General features: G+C 39.3%; 1 protein-coding gene across 6 annotated transcripts in view; it reads left to right on the top strand.

Moving 5' to 3' along the window:
• The first annotated feature begins 544 nt into the window (after positions 1-544).
• LOC132516875 (survival motor neuron protein) overlaps positions 545-24,150 on the top strand; it is a 45,705-nt gene continuing 22,099 nt past the window's right edge. For 5 of the 6 annotated variants that reach the window (XR_009539492.1, XR_009539491.1, XM_060143088.1 and 2 more), the window contains exons 1-7: positions 545-667; positions 14,707-14,778; positions 16,481-16,600; positions 17,455-17,655; positions 17,805-17,960; positions 19,444-19,521; positions 20,606-20,716. Coding sequence is in view for 4 of the 6 variants with exons in the window: in XM_060143088.1 (XP_059999071.1) it covers positions 581-667; positions 14,707-14,778; positions 16,481-16,600; positions 17,455-17,655; positions 17,805-17,960; positions 19,444-19,521; positions 20,606-20,716 (825 nt within the window). In the remaining 2 variants the exon portion in view is untranslated. The remainder of the gene's footprint in view (positions 668-14,706; positions 14,779-16,480; positions 16,601-17,454; positions 17,656-17,804; positions 17,961-19,443; positions 19,522-20,605; positions 20,717-24,150) is intronic. The other variant, XM_060143089.1, reaches the window with a different exon arrangement.

Below are 24,150 nucleotides of genomic sequence, written 5' to 3'. Positions count from 1 at the left end.
AAAAGTTACTAGAGAAGATTTGGGAGAAGAGATATTAAACTAAATGCTAAGGCTGGGTAATGTTACAGACATGCTGGATTCCAGGCATTTGTGTAAACGCTCTGTGCCTCAGTTTCCCATCTTTAAATGAGAAAATAGCCCCTAATTCATAGAGTTGTGAAAATAAAATTAAAATAAGTATATAAAACTCTTAAAAGCACTTTTTAAAAATGGTACCTATATTTTTATTGGTTACCAAGGGACTGCTTTTTATTTTACTTCTTGTTTATTTTCTAAGTGACCTGCAACGAACGCTATTTTCCTAAGAGGATTTATTGTTTAAAACAAACAAAAACTCTGGTCGAATCACTCTCGGAACAGACGAAAAAGTGAAATCAAAGAATTGAGAGGATACGGAGAAGAAACACCTATGCGGCCGACAGGCGTAGGCGGCGCCTGAGGGCAGAAAGCGCGGGGACTCCTCCCCGCCGGCCGGCGGCCCTGAGGCCGCCATGCTCTTCCGCTCCCGGAGGCCGGGCGGCGGAAGTCGTCACTCGCCGAGGGACCTAGCCCACGCCGCGTACCCGGCAGCAGGTTAGCCATGGCGATGGGCGGCGGCGGTGGCGGCAGTAGCAGCGCCGTCCCAGAGCCGGAAGACACGGTGCTGTTCCGGCGTGGCACAGGCCAGGTGAGGTCGCAGCCGGCGCTGTCCCCGACCCTGCGCTCTTTCCCCGGCCAGTCGGCTCAGTGCGAGGTCCGCATGTTTGTACATCCCCACTTGGGAGCCTCAGCCGCAAGCTCGTTCCTCGCCCAGTTTGGGCTCCCGATGACTTTGAGCCTAGGCCCTACTGCTACTCGATTGTGCCTTGGTCGTCCACCTCTCTCTCCGACTGTGAGGTGTGCGGGGTCAGGCCAGGGCGAAGCAGGGAAACCAGTTAGGAGTCTATTGGAATAATCCCGCTGTTAGCAGTGGACAGCCGGTTACTTGGCTTCTGGATATAGTTTGAAATCAGAGGCAACAGGTTGTGCACGGGTATACGATAATAGAGGCTTGAGAGAGGAAAGTCAAGGATAATTCCAAGATTGCTCTGAACAGCTGAAAAGATGAAGTTGCCTTTTCCTGAGATGGGGAAGACTGCAAGTAAGGCAGGTTTATAAGGGGGTAAGATTAGAACTCATTCTTGGGTGAAATGTGATTGGAGCGAGTTCGAGAGTCGGAGAGGAGAAATTCAAGGCAACATATGTGAGCAAATATTTCAAGTTTTATTGTGGATACTGGAAGATAGAGAAATTGACCAATGGATGGAGAAGGAAGTGAGATGAAGAGGATTCTTAATTGTGTTTTTGTTTTTAAGATGGGAGAAATGTTTCAGGGCTGATAGGAAAGATCCAGTAAGGACGGTATAATTGACATTGCAGGAGAGAAGAGAATTGCGCAAGAACATTCTAGCGTAGTAAGAGGGAATGGATTTGGTCTTTGTTAGAAATATTGACAGTTCATGTGGTGACAGTTATATGGGTACAGATTTGTGTGGATGGGCAGATATAGTGGCAGGAGATTATGAAAATTCTGTTTTGATTGTTGCTGTTCTCTCAGTAAAAGAAGCAAGGTCATCAGCCTACTGGTGAGGAGGGGCAGGGGGCAGGTGTTGGAGGTTAGAGAAGAGAGAAGGTAGGAAGTAAACGTCTAGGAGAGTGGATGAGTGTTGCATTAGGGAAATCTAGGCAACATTAAAGGCCTACTTCAGATTTGTGGTTATGAGTTTAAAGAAGACTAGTTAGGACTTCCCTGGTGGCACAGTGGTTAAGAATCCGCTGCCAATGCAGGGGACACGGGTTCGAGCCCTGGTCCAGGAAGATTCCCACACGCCGTGGAGCAACTAAGCCTGTGCTCCACAACTGCTGAGGCTGCATGCCTAGAGCCTGTGCTCTGCAACAAGAGAAGCCACCACCATGAGAAGCCCTCGCACCACAACGAAGAGTAGCCCCTGCTCGCCACAGCTAGAGAAGACCCGTGCACAGCAACGAAGACCCAACGCAGACAGAAATAAATAAATAAATAAATTTATTTTAAAAAGAAAAGGAGACTAGGCAGCATGATTGTATTTTTTGCTAGCTAAATTCAAATTCAGGTGTGTGAGGGCAGACACAAAGTAAATGAATAGTTGAAATTAATAGGGTTGTAGTTTTACCTAGTATGAAGTGAGAAGGGCGCAGTACAGGGAGTTGTCTTAATGATCGATGGTGCAATTAAAGCTGGCTAAGAAAGGAAGTGAGGACATTACCATGGTGAGAAGCAGTTTAAAAAGTGTGAGGATCATTGTTTTACCAGTCCCAGTGAAGTGGAATGACTGTCATCATCAACCTACTAGAAGGAATAAGTTGCAGAGCCTAGAAGGTGGTAGTTGGAGAGTAGGATTCTTGCAGTTGAGTTTTTGGAGAGGTTATATATAATGGTTATAATAAAGACCATAGAAGTGAGTAGCTGAGCTTGGGTACTATAAAAGGTCATTGGTAGCGAAGCATTTAAAGATGTAGCAGGGCTTCCCTGGTGGCGTAGTGGTTAAGAGTCCGCCTGCCAATGCGGGGGACACGGGTTCGTGCCCCGGTCTGGGAAGATCCCACATGCCGCGGAGCGGCTGGGCCCGTGAGCCATGGCCGCTGAACCTGCGTGTCCGGAGCCTGTGCTCCGCAACGGGAGAGGCCACAACAGTGAGAGGCCCGCATACCACAAAAAAAGAAAAATATGTAGCAAGGGTAGGGTATTGGAAGGATCGCGGACGTGGGTTTTTTTTTAATTATTTCTTACTTTATTTGGTTTATTTTTGAGTAATACTTTTTTATCGTTATTTATTTAATTATTTTTTTGCCTGCATTGGGTCTTTGTTGCTGTGCACGGGCTTTCTCTAGTTGCAACGAGTGGGGGCTACTCTTCGTTGTGGTGCGAGGGCTTCTCATTGCGGTGGCTTGTCTTGTTGCAGAGCACGGGCTGTAGGTGCGCGGGCTTCAGTAGTTGTGGCGCACAGCCTCAGTAGTTGTGGCTCACAGGCTCTAGAACTCAGGCTCAGTAGTGGTGCATGGGCTTAGTTGCTCCACGGCATATAGGATCTTCTCACACCAGGGCTCGAACCCATGTATCCTGCATTAGCAGGCGGATTCTTCACCACTGCGCCGCCAGGGAAGTCCCTGTACATGGGTTTTTAAATAACCAAAAATTATGACAGGATTAGTGTTGGAGGGAGTACTGGGATATAAACCTCAAGGAATGAGGAAGAGTGACCCAGGAAGATATAGATGATTGCAATGAGGAGGGATAGTGGACAGGGGAGTTTGGTGACGGGATTTTCAAACCTGGGAGTTTTTAGGGAGGAAGAATAATCTGGAAGTGGAAGTGAGGAAAAAGGAAGATTACTTCCCCACCTCTGGTACAGTAATTTGAGGGATATGGGGAAGAAAACATTTCATTTTTAAATGCCTGCAAGGAAAGAGGTGGGCTTCTCTTGGTGACTGAGAAACAGATATAAAGGCAGTCCTGATGGTCTGTTCTCTTTGCTGTTGCTGTGTAACAAATCACCCAAAACTTAGTGGCTTGAAACAATAATCATGTTTTATTCTCTCTCATAGTTTCTGTGGGTCAGGAATTTGTGAAGGCCTTGGTGGGCAGTTCTCCTTCAGACATTTCGTGTAGTTGCATCCATGTAGTAATCGGAGCTACAATAGCTGGGGACTGAGCCGCTAGGGATTGACGGGCCATCTCTTTTCTTCATGTTGTCTCGGCTTCTCCATGTGGTCCCGGTGTGTGGGATGGTTTGATTTCCTTATACCCCTTTGTAATCCTTCCCTTTCATCCCTCCTAATCTCCTGTCCCCAGACAACTGCTGATCCATTTTCTGTCACCATCGATTAGTCTGCATTTTCTAGAATTTTACAAATACGGAGTCTTTTTTAATCTGGCTTCTTTTACTCAGCATAGTTATTTTGAGTTTCATCCATTTTCTTGTGTATATCAGTCATTCATTCCTTTTCATTGCTGTAGGATCCTGTTGCACGAATATACTACAATTTGTTCATCCATTCACTTGTTCATGAACATTTGGGTTGCTTTCAGTTTGGGGCTGTTACAAATAGAACCACCATGAGTATTAGTGCAGAAGACTTTGTATGGGCATATGCTTTCATTCCTCTTTGGCAAACACCTAGGTCATGGAGTAGATATATTTTAATTTTTTTTCTTTTTTCTTTTTTTCCCATGCCTTGTGGGATCTTAGTTCCCTGACCAGAGAGTGAACCCAGGCCCACAGCAGTGAGAGCACAGAGTCCTAACCACTGGACCACCAGGGAACTCCCTATTTTAATTCTTCTGGTTTTTTTTTTAAGTTGAATTTTATTTATTTTATTTATTTATTTATTTTTGGCTGTGTTGGGTCTTCGTTGCTGCACACGGGCTTTTTCTAGTTGTGGTGAGTGGGGGCTACTCTTCGTTGCAGTGCGCGGGTTTCTCATTGCGGTAGCTTCCTTTGTTGCGGAGCACAGGCTCTAGGTGCGTGGGCTTCAGCAGTTGCAGCATGCAGGCTCAGTAGTTGTGGCACACGGGCCCTAGAGTGTGCGGGCTTCAGTAGTTGCGGTGGCCTGTGGGGTCAGTAGTTGTGGCTCGCGGGCTCTAGAGGGCAGGCTCAGTAGTTGTGGCGCAGGCTCACGGGCTTAGTTACTCCGAGGCATGTGGGATCTTACTGGACCAGGGATCGAACCCCTGTCCCCTGCATTGGCAGGCACATTCTTAGCCACTGCACCACCAGGGAAGTCCACTATTTTGATTCTTTAAGAAGCTGCCAAACTTTTCTTCAAAGTGATTGCACCATTTTACGTTTCAACCAGCAATGTATGAAAAGTTCCGTTTGTTCCACATCCTTGCTAACACTTGATATGGTCAGTCTTGTTAATTTTAGACATTCTAATGTGTAGTGGTGTCTTGTTGTGGTGGTGGTTTTAATTAGCATTTCCCTAATGACTGATGATGTTGATTGTCATTTCATGTGCTTATTTGCCATCCATGTATCTTCTTTGGCAAAGTGTCTGTTCAAATCTTTTGCCTATTTTTAGATTGACTTATTTTTTGTTGAGATTTGAGAGTTTTTTGTGTATGCTAGATACAAAACCTTTATCAGATAGGTAATTTGCAAATATTTTCTCCCAGTTTGTGAGTTCATTCATTTTTTCATTCTCTTAACAGTATCTTTTTGAGAATTCCCTGGCAGTCCAGTGGGTAAGACTCCACGCTCTCACTGCCAAGGGCCCGGGTTCAATCCCTGGTCAGGCAACTGAGATCCCATAAGCCGTGCAGTGCAGCCAAAAAAAAGAAACACAACAACTAAGTCTTGCTGCTCCTAGAAGGACAGCTAGGGTGTATATAAAATCCTTGGCTCATACTTTTTTCCCATAAATTTCTATGAGGAAGTCTAATACTAACTAGTTTTCTGTATTTTGTAAATGACTTGATCTTTTTGCTTAGAGGCTCTGAGAATTCCTTTTAGAGACTTTTGTTTATTTGTTTAGCTTTTATTCTTCAGGGACCCCATTTATACATATGTTAAATATTCTTTGCCAGTCCCCACTTCACTTATTTTCTTTTTCTTTTTTCATGACTTTTCCTTGGTACCCATTAGATTTTCAGTCAACTGTATTCTTCTTTGCATACCTTGCAGTCAGTACTACTTTTTCTTCCATTTCCTTCTTGATTTTGTTTAACTCCTCATTTGACTGTTACCCTTTTGCCTTCTTTTCTCATCTGAATTTTTAGAAATTTTGATTCAAGGTGTTTTTTTCCATATTGCGAATGCTAGTTTAAGACAATTTAATTTCTGATGGTTATTGTATTTTCTTCTGTTTGTGATTGTCAATTGAGAAATTTTATCACCTAAAATGTTTCTTCTCATAATAGCTTTGTATGGATGTCTTTGTTTGCTGTTCATGTTGAAATGTCTTATAACAGTTGTAATGTGATGAGTTTGGGTTCCTATGTATTTGTATCTTACTTTTAAGAGTGCCCATCAGTGATTCTGTTGATACAGTGGAGTACACTTTCCTTTATTAGTAGTACCTTTTCCATTTGCAGAATTGATATATCTTCTGCTTTTAGAAACATCTCCTATTCCAAGGGGCAGCATAACCTTGAACAAGTCAATTACCTGTTTGTGATTACTTTCCTTATCTGCAAAATGACTTAATGATTTTTAAGTACTTTTTATCATATAGCAAGATTAATAGTTTTATATCAGAACATATTTCTCTATGTATAATAGATATTAACAAGAAAATGACAAAAATTCACTTTACAACTAAATGAGTTTTATAGCAAACTTCTTCGGAGCTCATTGATTGACTAATATTGTACAAACTCCAACATACTAACTGATGGTGTCTTATAACCTGTCTTCCCATCACCAACATTATGTATCCAAACTTACCTTCAACTACTCTATAGAGTGAGAATGAGTCTAGTTGGACTTGTTGCTTCGCTGATCTGTCAAATACAAAAAAAAAAACCCATGAAATTTATCATCTTAACCACTTTTAAGTGTACACTTCAGTAGTGTTAAGTATATTCACACTGTTGTACAATAGATATCCAGGACTTTTTAACCTTGCAAAACCAAAACTCTACCCATTGAGCAGTTCCCTATTTCCTGCTCTCCCACAGCCCCTGCTAACTGCTGTTCTACTTTGTTGCTGTGAATTTGACTACTTAGGAGCCTCATATGGGTGGAATCATACAGTCAGTGTGTTTATTTTTGCTTACATGCTCTTTTTGGCTCATGGTTGTCCTTGGAGTGCTTTCAATTTTCTTTTCTATCTATCCAGATCCTTTTAGTTTTTATTTCCTAGCCTGTTTCCTCCATGATCATCCACCATACATTCCTTTCCCTTATTTTTTCCTTTTTTTTATTGAGGTATAATTGACATATAACATTACATTAATTTTAGTTGTACGACATAATGATTTGCTATTTATACATATTGCAAAATGATCACAGTAAGTCTAGTTAATATCTGCCACCATACATAGTTATAATATTTTTTTCCTTGTGTTGAGAATTTTATGTCTTTGCAACTTTCAGATATGCAATACAGTGTTACTAACTATAGGCACTGTGTTGCACATTACATTCCCGTGACTTATTTACCTGATAACTGGAAGTTGGTACTTTTTGACCCCCTTTGCCTGTTTCAGTCCCCTCCCCCATCCCCTCTACCCCCACCTCTGGAAACCACCAATCTGTTCTTTGTATTTATGAGGTTGGGCTTTTTTTGTTTGTTTGTTCTGTTTTTTGTTCTTAAATTCCACAGATAAGTAAGATCACATGGTATTCGTCTCTCTGTCTTACTTCACTTAGTGTAATGACCTCAAGATCCATTCATGTTGTCTCAAATGACAAGATTTCTTTTTTATGGCTGAATAATAGTCTATTGTATATGAACAGTTATCCCCTGCTTTTTAAAAGTTTGCTTTATACCACTTCACTTTTATAAAACACCTACATTAGTAACTATTTTCACTAACTGAAGGAAATCCAAAGAGGATTTTTGCTTTTATGAAAAAAAAAAAAAAGGTGAAAAGCAAAAATAACATTCAGTGTTTTGTTTTGCAGCAAGCCATTATAGAGGCAGCAGGCAACCCAAGCAGTGAGAGTGGCACCACCAAGCTCCTTCCCCAGGAGCTACACTCAACATCTCAGCATCAAGCCACCATAGCTTTGAACTGTGCCTGTGAGCATCTGTACTTTATCCTGATTTATTCTGTTTATCCATTAGCAAGTTGTGTTCTCACATAATTGATTCTTTGCTTTACTCCATTTCCATTTACAAAAGCTTTCATAGGAACACTCTACTTTCATATAGTGGGGAAAACCTGTATACATTTTCTTTTTTAAACATTTATTTATTTAATTAATTTATTTTCAGCTGTGTAGGGTCTTAGTTGTGGCACGCAGGATCTTCGTTGAGGCATTGCTGCACACAGGCTTCTCTCTGGTTGTGACGTGCGGGTTTCTCTTCTCTAGTTGTGGCACATGGGCCTAGTTGCCTGGACATGTGGGATCTTAGTTCCCTGACCAGGGATTGAACCCGCGTCCCCTGCATTGTAAGGCGGATTCTTTACCACTGGATGGCCAGGGAAGTCCCTGTATACATTTTCTTTATCCATTCACCCATTGTTGGACACTTACGTTGTTTCCATATCTTATCTGTTGTAAAATTTTTAATTTTTTGAGGAAGCTTCATACTATTTTCCATAGTGGCTGCACCAGTTTACATTCCTACCAGTAGCGTACTAGTGTCCCTTTTCTCTACATCCTCATCAACACTTGTTATTGTCTTTTTGATAATAGCCATTCTAACAGGTGTGAGGTGATACATCACTGTGGTTTTAATTTGCATTTCCCTAATGATTGGTGACGTTGAGCATCTTTTCACGTACCTGTTAGCCATCTGTATGTCTTCTTTGGAAAAATGTCTATTCAGATCTTCTGTCCTTTTTCTAAAATAAATTTATTTTATTTTATTTATTTTTGGCTGTGTTGGGTCTTCTTTGCTGCACGTGGGCTTTCTCTAGTTGTGGCGAGTGGGGGCTACTCTTCATTGTGGTGCACGTGCTTCTCATTCTGATGGTTTCTCTTGTAGCAGAGCACGGGCTCTAGGTGCACGGTCTTCAGTATTTGTGGCACGTGGGCTTCAGTAGTTGTGGTGCACAGTCTTAGTTGGTCCACAGCATGTGGGATCTTCTGGACCAGGGATTGAACCGTGTCGGCACATTCTTAACCACTGCGCCACCAGGGAAGTCCCTTTTGCCTATTTTTAGCTGAATTGTTTGGGGTTTTGCTCGAGTTGCATGAGTTCTTTACATATCTTAGATATTAACCCCTTATCAGATAAATGATTTGCAAATATTTTCTCCCATTGAGTTTTTTGCCTTTTCATTTTGTTTATTTATTTATTTATTGCTATGCAGAAGCTTTTAAGTTTGGTGTATTCCCACTTGTTAGTTTTTGCTTCTGTTGCTTTTGCTTTGGTGTCAAATCCAAAAAAATCATTGCCGAGACTGATATCGAGGAGCTTACTGCCTATGTTTTCTTCTAGGAGTTTTATGATTTTAGGCCTTACGTTTAAGTTTTTAATCCATTTTTAGTTAATTCTTTTTTTTATTTATTTTATTGAAATATAATTGGTTTACAATGTTGTATTGATATATACTGTACAACAAAGTGATTCAGTTATACATATATATATATACATTCTTTTTCATATTCTTTTCCATTGTGTTTTATCACAGCATATTGAATAGTTTCCTGTCCTTTACAGTAGCGTTTTGAGTTAATTCTTATATGTGGTATAAGACAATGGCCCAGTTTCATTCTTTTGCATGTGGCTCCAGGTTTTTTTTTTTTTTTGGCATCATTTATTGAAGAGACTATCTTTTCCCCATTATATATTGGTTCTTTTGTCATATATTAATTGACCATATATGCGTGGCTTTATTTCTGGGCACTCTATTCTGTACCACTGATTTGTCTGTCTTTATACCAGTACCATACTATTTTGATTACTGTGGCTTTGTAATATAGTTTGAAATCAGGGAGCATGGTGCCTCCAGCTTTGTTGTTCTTTCTCAAGATTGCTTTGGCTATTTGGGGTCTTTTGTGGTTCCATACAAATTTTGGGATTTTGCTAGGGGTTGCATTGAATCTGTAGGTTGCTTTAGGTAATATGGACATTTTAACAATATTAATATTTCCAGTCCATGAGTACAGAAAATCCTTCCATTTATTTCTGTTTTCTTCAGTTACTTTAATAATATCTTATAGTTATCAGTGTACAAGTCTTTGTTTTCCTTGATTAGGTTTATTCCTAGGTATTTTATTCTTTTTGATGCAGTTGTAAATGAGATTGTATTAATTTCTCTTTCTGATAGTTTGTTTTTATGGTATAGAAATTCAACACTTTTTATATATTGATTTTGTGTCCTGCAACTTTACTAAATTTGTTTATTCTAACAGTGTTTTGGTGGGGTCTTTAAGGCTTTCTATGTATAGTGTTGAGTTATCTGCAAATAGTGACATTTTTATTTCTTCCTTTACAAATTGGATGCCTTTAATTTATTTCTCTTGCCTAATTGCTCTGGCTAGGATTTCTAATGCTTTGTTGAATAAAAGTGGTAAGAGTGGACATCTTGTGCCTGATGTTAGAGGAAAAGCTTTCAGCTTTTCATCATTTAGGATGATGTTAGCTGTTTGTCATGTATAGCCTTTATGATGTTGAGGTATGTTCCCTCTATACCCACTTTGTTGAGAGTTTTTATCATAAATGGATATTGAATTTTGTCAAATGCTTTTTCTGCATCTATTGAGATGATCATATGATTTTCTTCCTTCTTTTTGTTAACGTGATGTATCACGTAGATTAATTTGTGAATGTTGAACCGTCCTTGCATCCCTGTGATAAATCCCACTTGATCACGGTATAAGATTCTTTTAAATGTGTTGTTGAATTCGGATTGCTAATATTTTGTTGAGGATTTTTACATCTGTGTTAATCAGGGATGTTGGCCTGTAGTTTTCTTTTTTTGTGTTGTCCTTGTTTGGTTTTGATATTAGGGCAATGTTGACCTCATGAAATGAGTTTGGAAGTGTTCCTTCCTCTTCTATTTTTTTTGGAAAAGTTTGAGAAGGATTAGTATTAATTCTTATTTGAATGTTTGAAAGAATTGACCTGTGAAGCTCTCTGGTCTTGAGCTTTTGTTTGAATTAATAGTCAAAAGCCTCTAACAATCTTACTAGTAATTGGTCTATTGAGATTTTCTGTTTCTTCATGATTCACTCTTGGTAAGGTGTATGTTTCTTTGAATTTTGTCCATTTCTTCTAGGCTGTCAGATTTGTTGGCATATAATTGTTCATAGTACAGTCAGCCTTTCATATCCTAAGGTTCCACATTTGCACATTCAACCAACTTCAGATCAATCATATTTGGGTAAAAAAAAATATTTCCAGAAGGTTCCAAAAAACAAAACTTGAATTTGCTGCATGCCAGCAACTATTTACATAGCATTTACATTATATTAGGTGTTACTAACAATAAAGTATGCAGGATTGTATGCAAATACTATGCCATTTTATATAAAGGACTTGAGCAAGTGTCAATTTTGGTATCCGTGGTGGGTCCTGGAACCAGTGCCCTGCAGATATTGAGGGATGACTGTAGTTACTTAAGATCCTTTGTATTTTCTGTGGTATCAGTTGTAATGTCTCCACTTCCATTTCCGATTATATTTATTTGAGTCCTATGTTTTTTTCTTTGTGAGTCCATCTAGAGGTTTGTCAATTTTATCTTTTTAAAGAAACTACTGTTAGTTTCATTGATCTTTTTTACTGTCTTTTAGTTTCTGTTTCATTTCTTTTCACTTTGATCTTTGTTAATTCATTCCTTTTACCAACTTTGAGTTTCATTGGGTTCCTCTTTTCCTAATACTTAGGTGAAACTTAGGTTGTTTGAGATTTTTTTCTTCTTTCTTTTTGGCTGTGTTGGGTCGTCATTGTTGCACGCAGGCTTTCTCTAGTTGCAACGAGCAGGGGCTACTCTTTGTTGTGCACAGCCTTCTCATTGCGGTGGCTTCTCTTTGTTGTGCACAGCCTTCTCATTGCAGTGCCTTCTCTTGTTGTGGAGCACAGGCTCTAGGCACACGGACTTCCCTAGTTGTGGCACATGGGCTCAGTATTTGGTGGCTCAAGGGCTCCAGAACACAGGCTCAGTAGTTGTGGCGCACGGGCTTAGTTGCTCCACGGCATGTGGGATCTTCCCGGACCAGAGCTTGAACCTGTTGGCAGGCGGATTCTTAACCACTGTGCCGCCAGGGAAGTCCTCTTGTTTCTTGATATTGGCATTTATCTATGAACTTGCTGCTTAGAACTGCTTTTGCTAAGTTTGGTACGTTATATTTCTATTTTCATTTGTATCAGGTATTTTTTATTTCTCTTTTGATTCCTTCTTTAACCTGTTGGTTGTTCAGTAGCATGTTGTTTAATCTCCATGTATTTGTGAATTTTCCAGTTTTTTTCTTATAATTGGTTTCTGCTTTCATACATTGTGGTCAGACAAGATGCTTGATATGATTTCCATTTTCTTAAATTTATTAAGACTTCTGTCCTGACATGTGATCTATCCTGGAGAATGTTCTTTCACACCTGAGAAGAATGTGTATTTCTGTTGCTCTGTATTTTTCCATTAAGTTAATCTGATTTGACATATCTTTCAAGGCAGATGGTTCCTTATTGATTTTTTAATTTTTTTTTGGCGGTACATGGGCCTCTCACTGTTGTGGCCTCTCCCATTGCGGAGCACAGGCTCTGGACGCGCAGGCTCAGCGGCCATGGCTCACAGGCCCAGCCGCTCTGCGGCATGTGGGATCTTCCCAGACTGGGGCACGAGCCCGCGTCCCCTGCGTTGGCAGGTGGACCCTCAACCACTGCGCCACCAGGGAAGCCCGTTCCTTATTGATTTTTTTATCTGAATGATATATCTGTTGCTGGGGTGTTAAAGTTCCCTACCATTATTGTATTGTCTGTCTCTCCCTTTAGGTCTGTTAATATTTGCTTTATATATTTAGGGGCACCTGTGTTGGGTGCATTAGTATGTTTGAATGTTGTATCCTTTTCATGGATTGACACCTTTATTACTATGTAGTGCTCTTCTTTACCTTTTATTACAGTCTTTGTTTTAAAGTGTACTTGTCTTACGAGTATTGCTACCCCAGCCTTCTTTTCATTTCCGTTTGCATGGAACATCTTTTTCCACCTCTTCACTTTGAGTCTATGTGTGTTCTTACATCTGAAGTGAGTCTCCGGTAGGCAGCATATAGGTGAGTTTTAGTTTGTTATCCATTCAACCACTCTGTGTCTTTTGATTGGAGAATTTAAATTTAGTCCATTTATATTTTAAGTAATTATTGATAGGTATGTACTTATTGCCATTTTGTTAAATTTCTTCTGGAGGTTTTGTAGTTCTTCTGTTTCCTTCTTTCCTCTCTCTTCGTTTGTGGTTTGATCATTTTCTCTAATGGTATGCTTAGATATTTTTCTCTTTATCTTTTGTGTATTTCCAATAGATTTTTGCCTTGTGGTTACCATGAGTCTTTTACATATAAAAACTTATATTTATTGCCATCTATTTTAAGTTGATAATAAGTTAAATTTGAACTCATTCTAAAACTCTACATTTTTACTCCCCTCCACATTTTGTCTTTGATGTCACATTTTACATTAAGCGCCTTTCTGGGAGATACAGTGAGCTTGAGCCAGGCAGAGAGAGAGTGCAGATGTTGCATCCAGTAGCCTCTGAGCATCTTTGTAGATCCCTAGCTATGCACCAAACTAGAAGCCTCCTCCTCAAGACTAATTTCCTTTATAAGCAAATAGGCCTTTTTCGCAGAAAGAATGGTGTGTGTTTCAGTCTGCTGTCTGTGCAGTTTCCTGGGGGTGGTAGCCTGCCAAGGACTGTCTCTTTGGTTGTTACAGCCCCATGGGACCCAAGAACACAGTAAGCCCCACCCTGGGCTGCAGCTGTAAAAACCAAGCCACCAGACATAAAAACTGGGACTGTGTCTTTGATTGTTAACAGTCCCAGGGGACCCAAGAACACAGTAAGCCCCACCCTGGGCTGCAGCTGTAAAAACCAGGACACCAGACATAAAAACTGGGACATCAGATGTGCATAAAAGCTCCCCTCTGGGAGTTACTGCTGCTGTGGAGAGCAGCAGAGGGCAAAGATGGCCCTTGCTGGCTGGAGTGAGGCAGATGGCATAAAGATGGTGCTGCTAGCCTCCGTCCTTAGTGTCCCAGCAGGTCCCTAGATGTATGTTAAATTAAATGCCTACTCTGCAGGTCAGCACTTTACGATAAGTGAGCCTCTTTGACAGAAAGTCTGGGTGCCTCTCAATCAGCTGCTTCTGCGCTGGGTCGTTGGAGGGGAGGAGTGGTTCCAAGCATGGGAACCCTTTCAGTTCCTGTTCCCTCGTGGGTTTCGCGGACGTGAATCCCCTTGGTTTTTAAAGTTAGATGTTTTGGGGACTCATCTCTCAGGTGCTGCTCTTAAAACCTAGGGTGCCCAATTTGGAGTTCAGACCCGTTGCTCCTCAGGGAAAAGCTCCAGGTTGTGAGTTCACTCCTGACTGTGGGTCTCCACACCGGGAGAGGGGTTTATGGCAAGAGTGTTTCTCAGCCTCTCCTTCCCACTTCTGAATTTGTACTTTTTGTTTGTACTTCATGTTTTAATATTTTATCATATTCATTTTATATTATTCTTTTGTGTGACAGTATGTCTTAAATCCCTGGTGGCTGGTTGTTTTCCCGCTCTGCCAAACTAAACCCTTTATCTGCTCTTAGAAAAGACTGAAACATGGATTACCCTTGAGCAGATCCACTTATGGTTGGTGGATAGGGATTAAATTGTGGAGTGTTTACTTCATGGCACTCTTAGAACATTTACGTATGTCTAGTTTTGGGGGTAATGTCCCATAATCTCTAAGCAGGTAGGCTTCTTGTGGTTTATTTAGGATTTAAAATACCCATTTTTAATGTAATTTCATTATGTCTGAATTAAGATAGCTCTTATTACTTGTTACTAACACATTTTTGATGAAATCCAACCAAACATGAATTGTTTTTATTCTTTACCCTTCCCAGAGTGATGATTCTGACATTTGGGATGATACAGCATTGATAAAAGCTTATGATAAAGCTGTGGCTTCATTTAAGGTATGAAATGCTTATTTATTCTTTTCCTTATTTCCTCATGTGTAATACTCATTCAGGGAAAAAGATGATAGAATACTTACAGTAAAGTGTTGAAGTACATATTATTCAGTCTAATTTTGAAGATTAAAAGATAACAGGTTAGGGCTTCCCTGGTGGCGCAGTGGTTGAGAGTCCGCCTGCCGATTCAGGGGACACGGGTTCGTGCCCCGGTCCGGGAGGATCCCACATACCGCGGAGCAGCTGGGCCCATGAGCCATGGCCGCTGAGCCTGCACATCCGGAGCCTGTGCTCCGCAACGGGAGAGGCCACAACAGTGAGAGGCCCGCGTACTGCAGAAAAAAAAAAAAAAAAAAGATAACAGGTTAGATAAATTAGTTATCTTCCTTTAGAAGTTAGTAACCAGTCTATATGTCATCCCTTTAACAGAGGCAATTTAAGCAGAGTTTTAAACATTTATAATTTTTAATGTGTTTAGACTGTATCAAACTATCAAAGTCTTCTAATTCAGATTAGTGGAAGGACAATCTGAATTATACTTTTGAAGCATTTAACAAGCCTTTATTGAAATAATATTGAGGATAAATAGCCTAGTGCAGTAATGAATACTTACAGAGTGTTTACAGTGTTCTAGGCACTGTTCCATGTGCTTTACATACATTAAATTAATGTAATCCTCCCCAGATCCTATGAGGTATCAAGTCAAGTGTTCCTGATGGTGATGAATGTCAGGGAATATACATTTCTTTTGTAGGGCGAAGTCTATTTTTTTGTGGCTCAAACAAGACATTTACACAGTTGTCCAATATCATCATTTTCCCCACTGTCTAAGGTGCTTAGTCTTATTGAGCATCATACGTGGGCCATTAGTAGTCCAGGCACAGAGCATACAGTCATACAGAGCACCAAGCATGGAGTCCACTTCCATCCCTAGTCCCTCCTGTAGCATGAGGTAAAGGTCAGATCTGTATGTCATCCTTGAAGCTGAACTCTGAATTTGTCAATAACATGCTTTCCAACATACATTTAGACTAGAAATAACACTAATGCAGAGTTACCAAGAGAGTTCTATAAAACGCAGACGGGGCTCAATGTGGGACGGGGTTGGTGATATTGCGCGGGGAGGTAGACTGAGCAGAGAAAAAGAACTGATTTGGGCAAGAGATAGTTTACTTTTAATTGTGTTGCATTTGAGGTAAATGTGAAGATATGAAATTGGTAATTGGAAATGTTGAACTAAGGAGAAAAGTCAGAGCTGGATAATAGCTTTGGAAGTTTGTTTGCATAGAAAGTATAATTGAAGTAATAGGAATAGGTGATCATAAGCTGGTAAAGAAGGATGGCCAGTTCTTGTTGGGAATGCCCAAATTTTAGACTTGATCAGAGAAATAATAAAAGAATTAGGGCCCAACATTGCTATGTCATCAAAAATGTTGTGACTATCAAAAAGAAAAATGATTGACAGAGTCTAATGTTATGGAAAGGTTGAGAGTGAGGAGACTTGCTTATAAGGGTCCTTAGAGCTGATTATCAGATATATGATACCTTCAAGAGCAGTTTCTTAGCATGTGGGATGGTGAAGAGAGGAAATAGAAGCTATCTGAGACGGTGGGGCCTGGAGACCAGTTTATAGTGACTGAGTTATATTGTGACTTTCTTAATATATCACCCTGTAACATGTACGTTTCTATTCATGTTTTCATAGCACGCTCTAAAGAACGGTGACATTCCCGAAGTTTCAGAAAAACCAAAAGGCGCACCTAAAAGAAAACCTGCTAAGAAGAATAAAAGCCAAAGAAAGAATACCACAACTCCCTTGAAGCAGGTTATTTTAAAACCTTGAGATTTAACTTCAAAGAATTTCTTGTTACTGTCCTTATTAAATAGTATAAAGTACCTTTAAATTATTAGGACAGTGTTTTCTATTGACATAAAATTTCTAAAGCACCTATTAAACTTTCTGTTGTTTAGGAACATGCATGTTAATATAAAGAATTAGGAGGAAATGATAAATACTAAATTCAGGACAGTGTTTATGTTGGAGGTAGAGGGGAGGAAGGCAGTGCAACTTGGAAGAAGTACCTGAAGGCTTAAACTGAATTGACAGTGTTTGACTTTTCTAAATCTGAGAGAGGTATCCTTTTTTTTTCCTTCAAAAATCCTAAAACTGTTAATACCTGGGGACCAGATACTCTGGGTAGAGTCATTTCTGCTATTTAAAACAGTCCACATAGAAGCTAATTATTTTGGTGTCTCATTAGTTGCTTTAGTTTCATCATTACCAGGGGGGAAGAGAGCTGATGTTTGATAAGCACGTGCTATGTGTTGGGCTAGCGTACTGGACACTTTACATGCTTCCCCTCTTTTCTGTTCTTCACAACAAATATGTGAGGCAGATTATACTACACTCACTTAACAGATGAGGAAAATAAGACTCAAGGAGATTAAGAAACTGGTCCATGATTATATAAATGGCAGGACTATGTCATGTTATATTTATATTAGAATTCAGATTTCTGTGGTTTTGGCCCCAAGTTTTTTCACTATAACACTCTGCCTCCCAGAACAGTTAACCAGAGACTGTCCCCTCCACCCGCAACCCCGCTCCACCCAAACAAGATTATAGTTTACCCTCTTTTAAAGAAATGTGCATGTGTCTATCTTTGGTTTCTCTTATAGTGGAAAGTTGGTGACAAATGTGCTGCCATTTGGTCAGAAGATGGCTGTGTTTACCCAGCTACCATTGCTTCGATTGACTTTAAGAGAGAAACCTGTGTTGTCATTTACACTGGATATGGAAATAGAGAGGAGCAAAATCTGTCTGATCTACTTTCCACAACCTCTGAAGTAGCTAATAATATAGAACAGAATGCTCAGGAGGTAAGGATAAAAAAATGGAATTCTTGGAAGCAGAAACTAGATGAGAAATTAAGCAGTATAACTGGTTGTCAGTTTGATCCCCTGAAGCATTATATTTTTCTTAATGATGCCTTTATAACAAAAGTACATGTATTTCTTTCTCTTAAAAGAATGAAAATGAAAGTCAAATTTCAACAGATGAAAGTGAGAACTCCTCCAGGTCTCCTGTAAATAAACCAAATAACATCAAGTCAAAAGCTGCTCCATGGAACTCTTTTCTCCCTCCACCACCCCATATGCCAGGACCAGGTCTGGGACCAGGAAAGGTAAACTACCCAGAAAAGGTTTTCCAGGAAATAGTTCATATAGTATTGGAACATTCAGCCCATCCATGAAGTGACTCGTAGCTTTTCTCACGAAACTTTTTTTTTTTGGCTGCGCCCTGCAGCTTGCAGGATCTTAGTTCCCGGACCAGGGATTGAACCCGGGCCACCTGGACTGCTAGGGATTTCCCTCATGAAACTTTAGTAGCTTTCCATAGATGTTGTAAATACATACCTGAGAATTCTTTGTAAAGGAAATAAGATAGTAAAGCAGAATAGTTTATAATGAAAGCCTTTCCTAACAATTTTAATAGAGTATTAGGTATATTAGAGTAATAGCAAACTTTTGGAGATTGATATATATACTCTACTGTGTGTAAAATAGATAACTAATAAGAACCTACTGTATAGCACAGGGAACCCTACTCAATGCTCTGTGGTGACCTAAATGGGAAGGAAATCGAAAAAAGAGGGGATATATGTATATATGTATAACTGATTCACTTTGCTGTACAGCAGAAACTAACACAACATTGTAAAGCAACTATTCTCCAATAAAAATTAATAAAAAAAATAGTTTAGCAAACTTAAGTTTGAAAGTATAATATTTTATCATCAGCTGGATGTTGTGCTGTAGTTCTCTGTGTCACTTGTATAAGGTATATAAAAATTGGAAGAGAACACAGTATTTACATCTGATACAGGTGAAATCCAAAGAAGCTCCCAGACTGTTTTGTAGAGCAAAATGTAAATGCTGTTTTTATTCATGGTTCTTTTGGTTATCAGTAGCAAATCAACTTAAACAAAAAGTATTTTTACTTTAGGTTATATCATGGAATCAAAGTCCCCGTCCAGTAGTTTTGTATAAAGCATTGATTTCTTCAGGCAGTGATAATAATAAAGATTTTTAAAATCAAGCATGACATTAAAACTTTTCCTTAGGATTCCCTGTTGAGAGCTTCCTTATTGAGGTTTATATTCTATTACATTTTTCAGAATGGTCAGACCTCTTAATTTATATACATAATAAACATGCTTCATTGGTCTCAGGGGGCTGATTTTTCTTGTTAAGTGAGAGACACTAATTTTTATAATATATGCTCTAAATTAGCATATGTAATTGAAAGGACATCCAATAGATTATGCAATTTAATTAATGAAATTGTGGGAGATATGGTCTTTTGGTCTTTTATGATGGAAATGTCTTGCTGAGTATACAGTCTCTGATTTATTAGGTAATTTTAAATTTTTCTTACTTTGGCTTTACTGCCTGAATGTCTACATAGAAAGGAAATGAGAAAAACCTAAATTTATGAGTATATATGACTTCAGCATTTGGTACGTGAAATTCTATTTAACCGTTTTGATATGAATAATATAGATATTATTCTGGACAATTATTTCGATTCTTTTGACATTGAATTCTTTTTTGCTCTTCACATATTGAAACTGTTAAATTGGTCTTTCTTTGAAATGTTCTTTACAGCCAGGTCTAAAATTCAGTGGCCCGCCGCCGCCACCCTTCCCGTCATCCTGGCTGCCTCCATTTCCTTCTGGACCACCAGTAAGTGCAAAAGAATTCAGATTAAACTTTGCTTTCATACACAGTTTGGGATTTAGCAGAACATAGGTAGTTCAGAAATGTCACAGCCAGGTTCTGATGGGTAAAAATTCGGACTAAACTTCAGGGTTTTTTTGTTTTTGTTTTTTATTTTTGGCTGCGTTGGGTCTTCGTTGTTGTGCGCGGCTTTCTCTAGTTGTGGTGAGCGGGGGCTACTCTTCATTGCGGTGCCCAGGTTTCTCACTGCGGTGGCTTCTCTTGTTGCGGAGCACGGGCTCTAGGCACGCGGGCTCAGTAGTTGTGGCTCGCGGGCTCTAGAGCGCAGGAGCAGTTGTGGCACACGGGCTTAGTTGCTCTGCGGCTTGTGGGATCTTCCCCGACCAGGGCTTCAACCCATGTCCCCTGCATTGGCAGGCGGATTCTTAACTACTGCGCCACCAGGGAAGTCCCAGGGTTTTTGTTTTTAATGACCTTCTGCTACCCAGACTCAGTTCTCTTATAGCCCATATTATTCATGCTTCCTTCCCAGCAGCAGTGTCTCATTCTAAGGGAGATAGCGCCTATCCAAAAGGATTTATTTACACCATACCTTAGGATTAATGTTTTACCCTTCCAGGCATGGTCTGATCACGTAGACTGTCCAGATATCAACAATAGGCAAAATACAAAGACACTTTTTGGCAGACTGCATTGGGGTGGGGGCCGTGCAGATGTTCTAGCCAGAACTTTTACATGAAAACGCTGTGTGGGTGTTTTTTGAGGAAAACCATAGAAGTATTTATCCTTTGTCTTTTACCTATAGCTTCATAATGGAACAGAAAAATAGGTCTAATGAAAGCAAAATGTTTAAATATTTTATGTGACCTGTTGCCTTTTGATTCTTATTCAATTTAATTTTATTGGTCTCTTGTTGTTGTTACTGGTTGGCTTTCTCCAAATCCCAGATTTTTAAAAAAATTTTAACTAGGAGATGACATGGAATGTAGGGAAAGATACAACTAACATCCAGCATTCTGTACGTAAAATAGGTTTCCAGACCTTATGTTTTTGTCTACTGATTTTAAAGTGTATCTTTCTCCGTTTCCAGATAATTCCCCCACCACCTCCTATGTGTCCAGATTCTCTGGATGATGCTGATGCTTTGGGAAGTATGTTAATCTCTTGGTACATGAGTGGTTATCATACTGGTTACTATATGGTAAGTGATCACTCAGCATCTTTCCTGACAGTCACTTTGTGGTTTTGTGACTTTGTTTCGTTTGTGACTAAAAAGTGGTTTCTTATGTTAGGTAGATCCTAAGAGTTGAAAACTATAGGCAGGTTCAGTTCCAGACCACTGCAATGAAGTGAGCATCACAATTAAGCGAGTCATGAATTTTTTGGTTTCCTAGTACGTATAAATGTTATGTTTACACTATACTGTATTCTAGTACGTATGTAATAGCATTATGTCTTAAAAGCAGTGTACATACCTTAATTTTAAAATATTTTATTGCCGAGAAAAGCTAGCTACTGTCTGACAACACGGTTGCCCCAGCCTTCAATTTGTGCAGAATACAGTATCTGCAAAGTACAATAAAGCAAGGTATGTCTGTACCTTACAGTTTTAAACAATACAGCTATCTAAGGCTAAAATTACTGTTGTATTGTCCCCACTAAGTATAGTTGTAGTGCATTTAAAAATCTTTCATATTATTAGGTTATTTTTATTACAGTTGGCCCTCTGTATCCACGGGTTCCGCATCCATGCATTCAACCAACTGTGAATGGTCGAAGAAAAAAAATTCCAGAAAGTTCCAAAAAAGCAAAACTTGAATTTACTGCATGCTGACAACTATTTACATAGCATTAGATATTATAAGTAACCTAGAGATGATTTAAAGTATATGAGAGGATGTGCATAGGTTACATGCAAGTACTATGCCATTTTATATAAGGGACTGGAGCATCCGCAGATTTTGGTGTTCAGTGGCAGGGCAGGATGGGGGTGTATCCTGGAACTCATTCCCCCCCCATGGCTATCAAGGGATGAATGTGTACATTTTCTAATTTAGTGAAACTTTTTCTAAATTATTTTCTAATCTCATTAGTCTTTCTATTTTGATTTGAAATAAAATGGGTTGTAGGAGAGGGAAAAAGGAAGGATAATACCCCCAACTCCCCCACCCCACCTCCAAGTAAAAGGAAAAGAAAGACAAAAAAATAAGTTATTTTTGTGCACAGTGAAAGTCTGGTGTGATAAATGCCAAACTGGACCTTAGGGACTGAGGCTCTAAACTTCTCGTTTTATGCATCTATCTGTTGCAGACATGTTCTATTGTAGTTTAGCAGGAAATTTTAAAGTTTTTAAAAAATGAAACTAATATGGCATGCTAAGATTATGACGTGATACTTGAATTTTTAGTTAACTAATATATAGAAGAAACTAAACAACTGACTTGAAGATGTAATTTTATAAGTATATCATCTGTACATTCCTCCACCAATATTCTTACTTTAAAGCTACTCTTCAGCTGTTATATAACCCTGATATATTTGTACGGTATGATGAAGTTGCACTTTTAATGACCGAAATGATAATGGAAACTAAATTAATAGTTCGTACTGTGTTTTGAGACCAGTCATCTGATAACTTTCGAAGCTTCCCCCTTCTGCACTTCAAATTTCTCTGCATGTTTTCTGTAAATTATGAAATATAGTTGTTTCTCGGTATCTGCAGGCGATTGGCTCCAGGATCCCTGCAGGTACCAAAATTCAGGGATGCTCACGTCCCTTATAGAAAATGGCATACTACTTGCATATAACCTACACACATCCTCCTGTGTACTTTGAATCATCTTTAGATTACTTATAATACCTAATACAATGTAAATGATATGTAGGTAGTTGCTGGTATGTAGCAAATTAAAGTTTTGCTTTTTGGAACTTTCTGGAATTCCTTTTTTCTAATATTTTTGATCTGCAGTTGGTTGAATCCACAGATGTGGAATCTGTGGATACAGAAGGCCAACTGTATTTTGAAAAATAATTATATATAAAGTATTGGCATAAGTTATGTTTATTTATTTATTTTTGTGGTACGCGGGCCTCTCACTGCTGTGGCCTCTCCCGTTGCGGAGCACAGGCTCCGGACGCGCAGGCCCAGCGGCCATGGCTCACGGGCGTAGCTGCTCCACGGCATGTGGGATCTTCCCGGACCAGGGCACGAACCCGTGTCCCCTGCATCGGCAGGCGGAGTCTCAACCACTGCGCCACCAGGGAAGCCCAAGTTATGTTTACTTTAAAATTTTTTAGACAGGAAAGGTAGAGGGGGCAAAATTCTTCCATAGTTCTAGTACCCAGATGTACCATATTTTGCCTTGTTTTCAGGTTCATATCATGCAAAGGTTCATGGCTTTGTTTGGTTGTTGTTGTTAGTGTAAACTTTTTATTGAAATATGCAGGCAGAAGAGTACACATATCAGAAGTCCACAGATTGATGAATTTTCACAAAGTGATCACATTTGTGTAATCAGCGCTAATATCAAGAAAAAAACCACAATCCTAAAGTTTCCTTTTATCCCCTTCTAGTCATTACCAATCCCTTTCCTAAGGGTAACCCTTTTCCTGACTTATAATGTCATCAAATTTTTTAATTTTGTGAATAGAATCACACATATACTCCTTTATGGCTGGCTTATTTTGCTCAACACTTTGTGAGATTAATCTACATTGTTGTGTGTGGTTGTAGCTGTATTTCATTCCATTGTATACATATACCATAATCTATTTATTCATTTTAACCGTTGACGGACATTTGGTTTGTTTCCAATTTGGGGCTATTAAATATTTTTAATAATTAAGCTTTATTAAGATACAATTTACATGGTATACAGGTCACCCATTTAAAGTGCACAGGTCAGTGGTTTTAGTTTTTATTATATTCACAATTATGTAGCCATCACTATAATCAATTTTATTTCATTTCATTTTGTTTCATTTCATTTTATTTGTTTTTGGTCACACTGCACAGCATGTGGGATCTTAGTTCCCTGACCAGGGATTGAACCTGCGCCCCCTGCATTGGAAGTACAGAGTCTTAACCACTGGACCGCCAGGGAAGTCCCTACAATCAATTTTAGAATAATTTCATTATCTACCCCCCAACCCCAAGAAAATCACATACCCTCATTTTCCCCAACCTCCCAGCAGTAGGCAATGACTAAACTACTTTCTGTCTTCTTTTGGATTTGCCTATTCTGGGCATTTTGAATAAATAGAATCATACTGTATGTGATCTTTTGTGTGTATCCTTTTTCACTCAGCCTAATGTTTTCTAGATCCATCTGTGTTGTAGCATGTATCAGTACTTCATTTTTTATTGCCGAATAATACTCCGTTGTGTATATCACATTTTATCCATTTGGGTTGTTTCCACTTTTTGGCTGTAATGTATAATGCTGCTATGTACATTCGTGTACAAGTTTTTGTGAGGATGTACGTTTTCATTTCTCTTGGGTATATACCTAGGAGTGGAATTGCTGGATCACATGGTATGTGAAGGTTCAGCTTTGGTAGGTAACCAAACCAGAATACAAGTGTGGTGTTGTTGTTTTAATAATTTCAGACTTACAGAAAAGTTGCAAAAGTAGT

Source organism: Lagenorhynchus albirostris, chromosome 3 (assembly GCF_949774975.1).
Source record: "Lagenorhynchus albirostris chromosome 3, mLagAlb1.1, whole genome shotgun sequence".
In the NCBI taxonomy this organism is placed as follows: Eukaryota; Metazoa; Chordata; class Mammalia; order Artiodactyla; family Delphinidae; genus Lagenorhynchus; species Lagenorhynchus albirostris.
The sequence above is the reverse complement of the archived record's forward strand: the minus strand, read 5'-3'. Positions and strand labels throughout refer to the sequence as shown.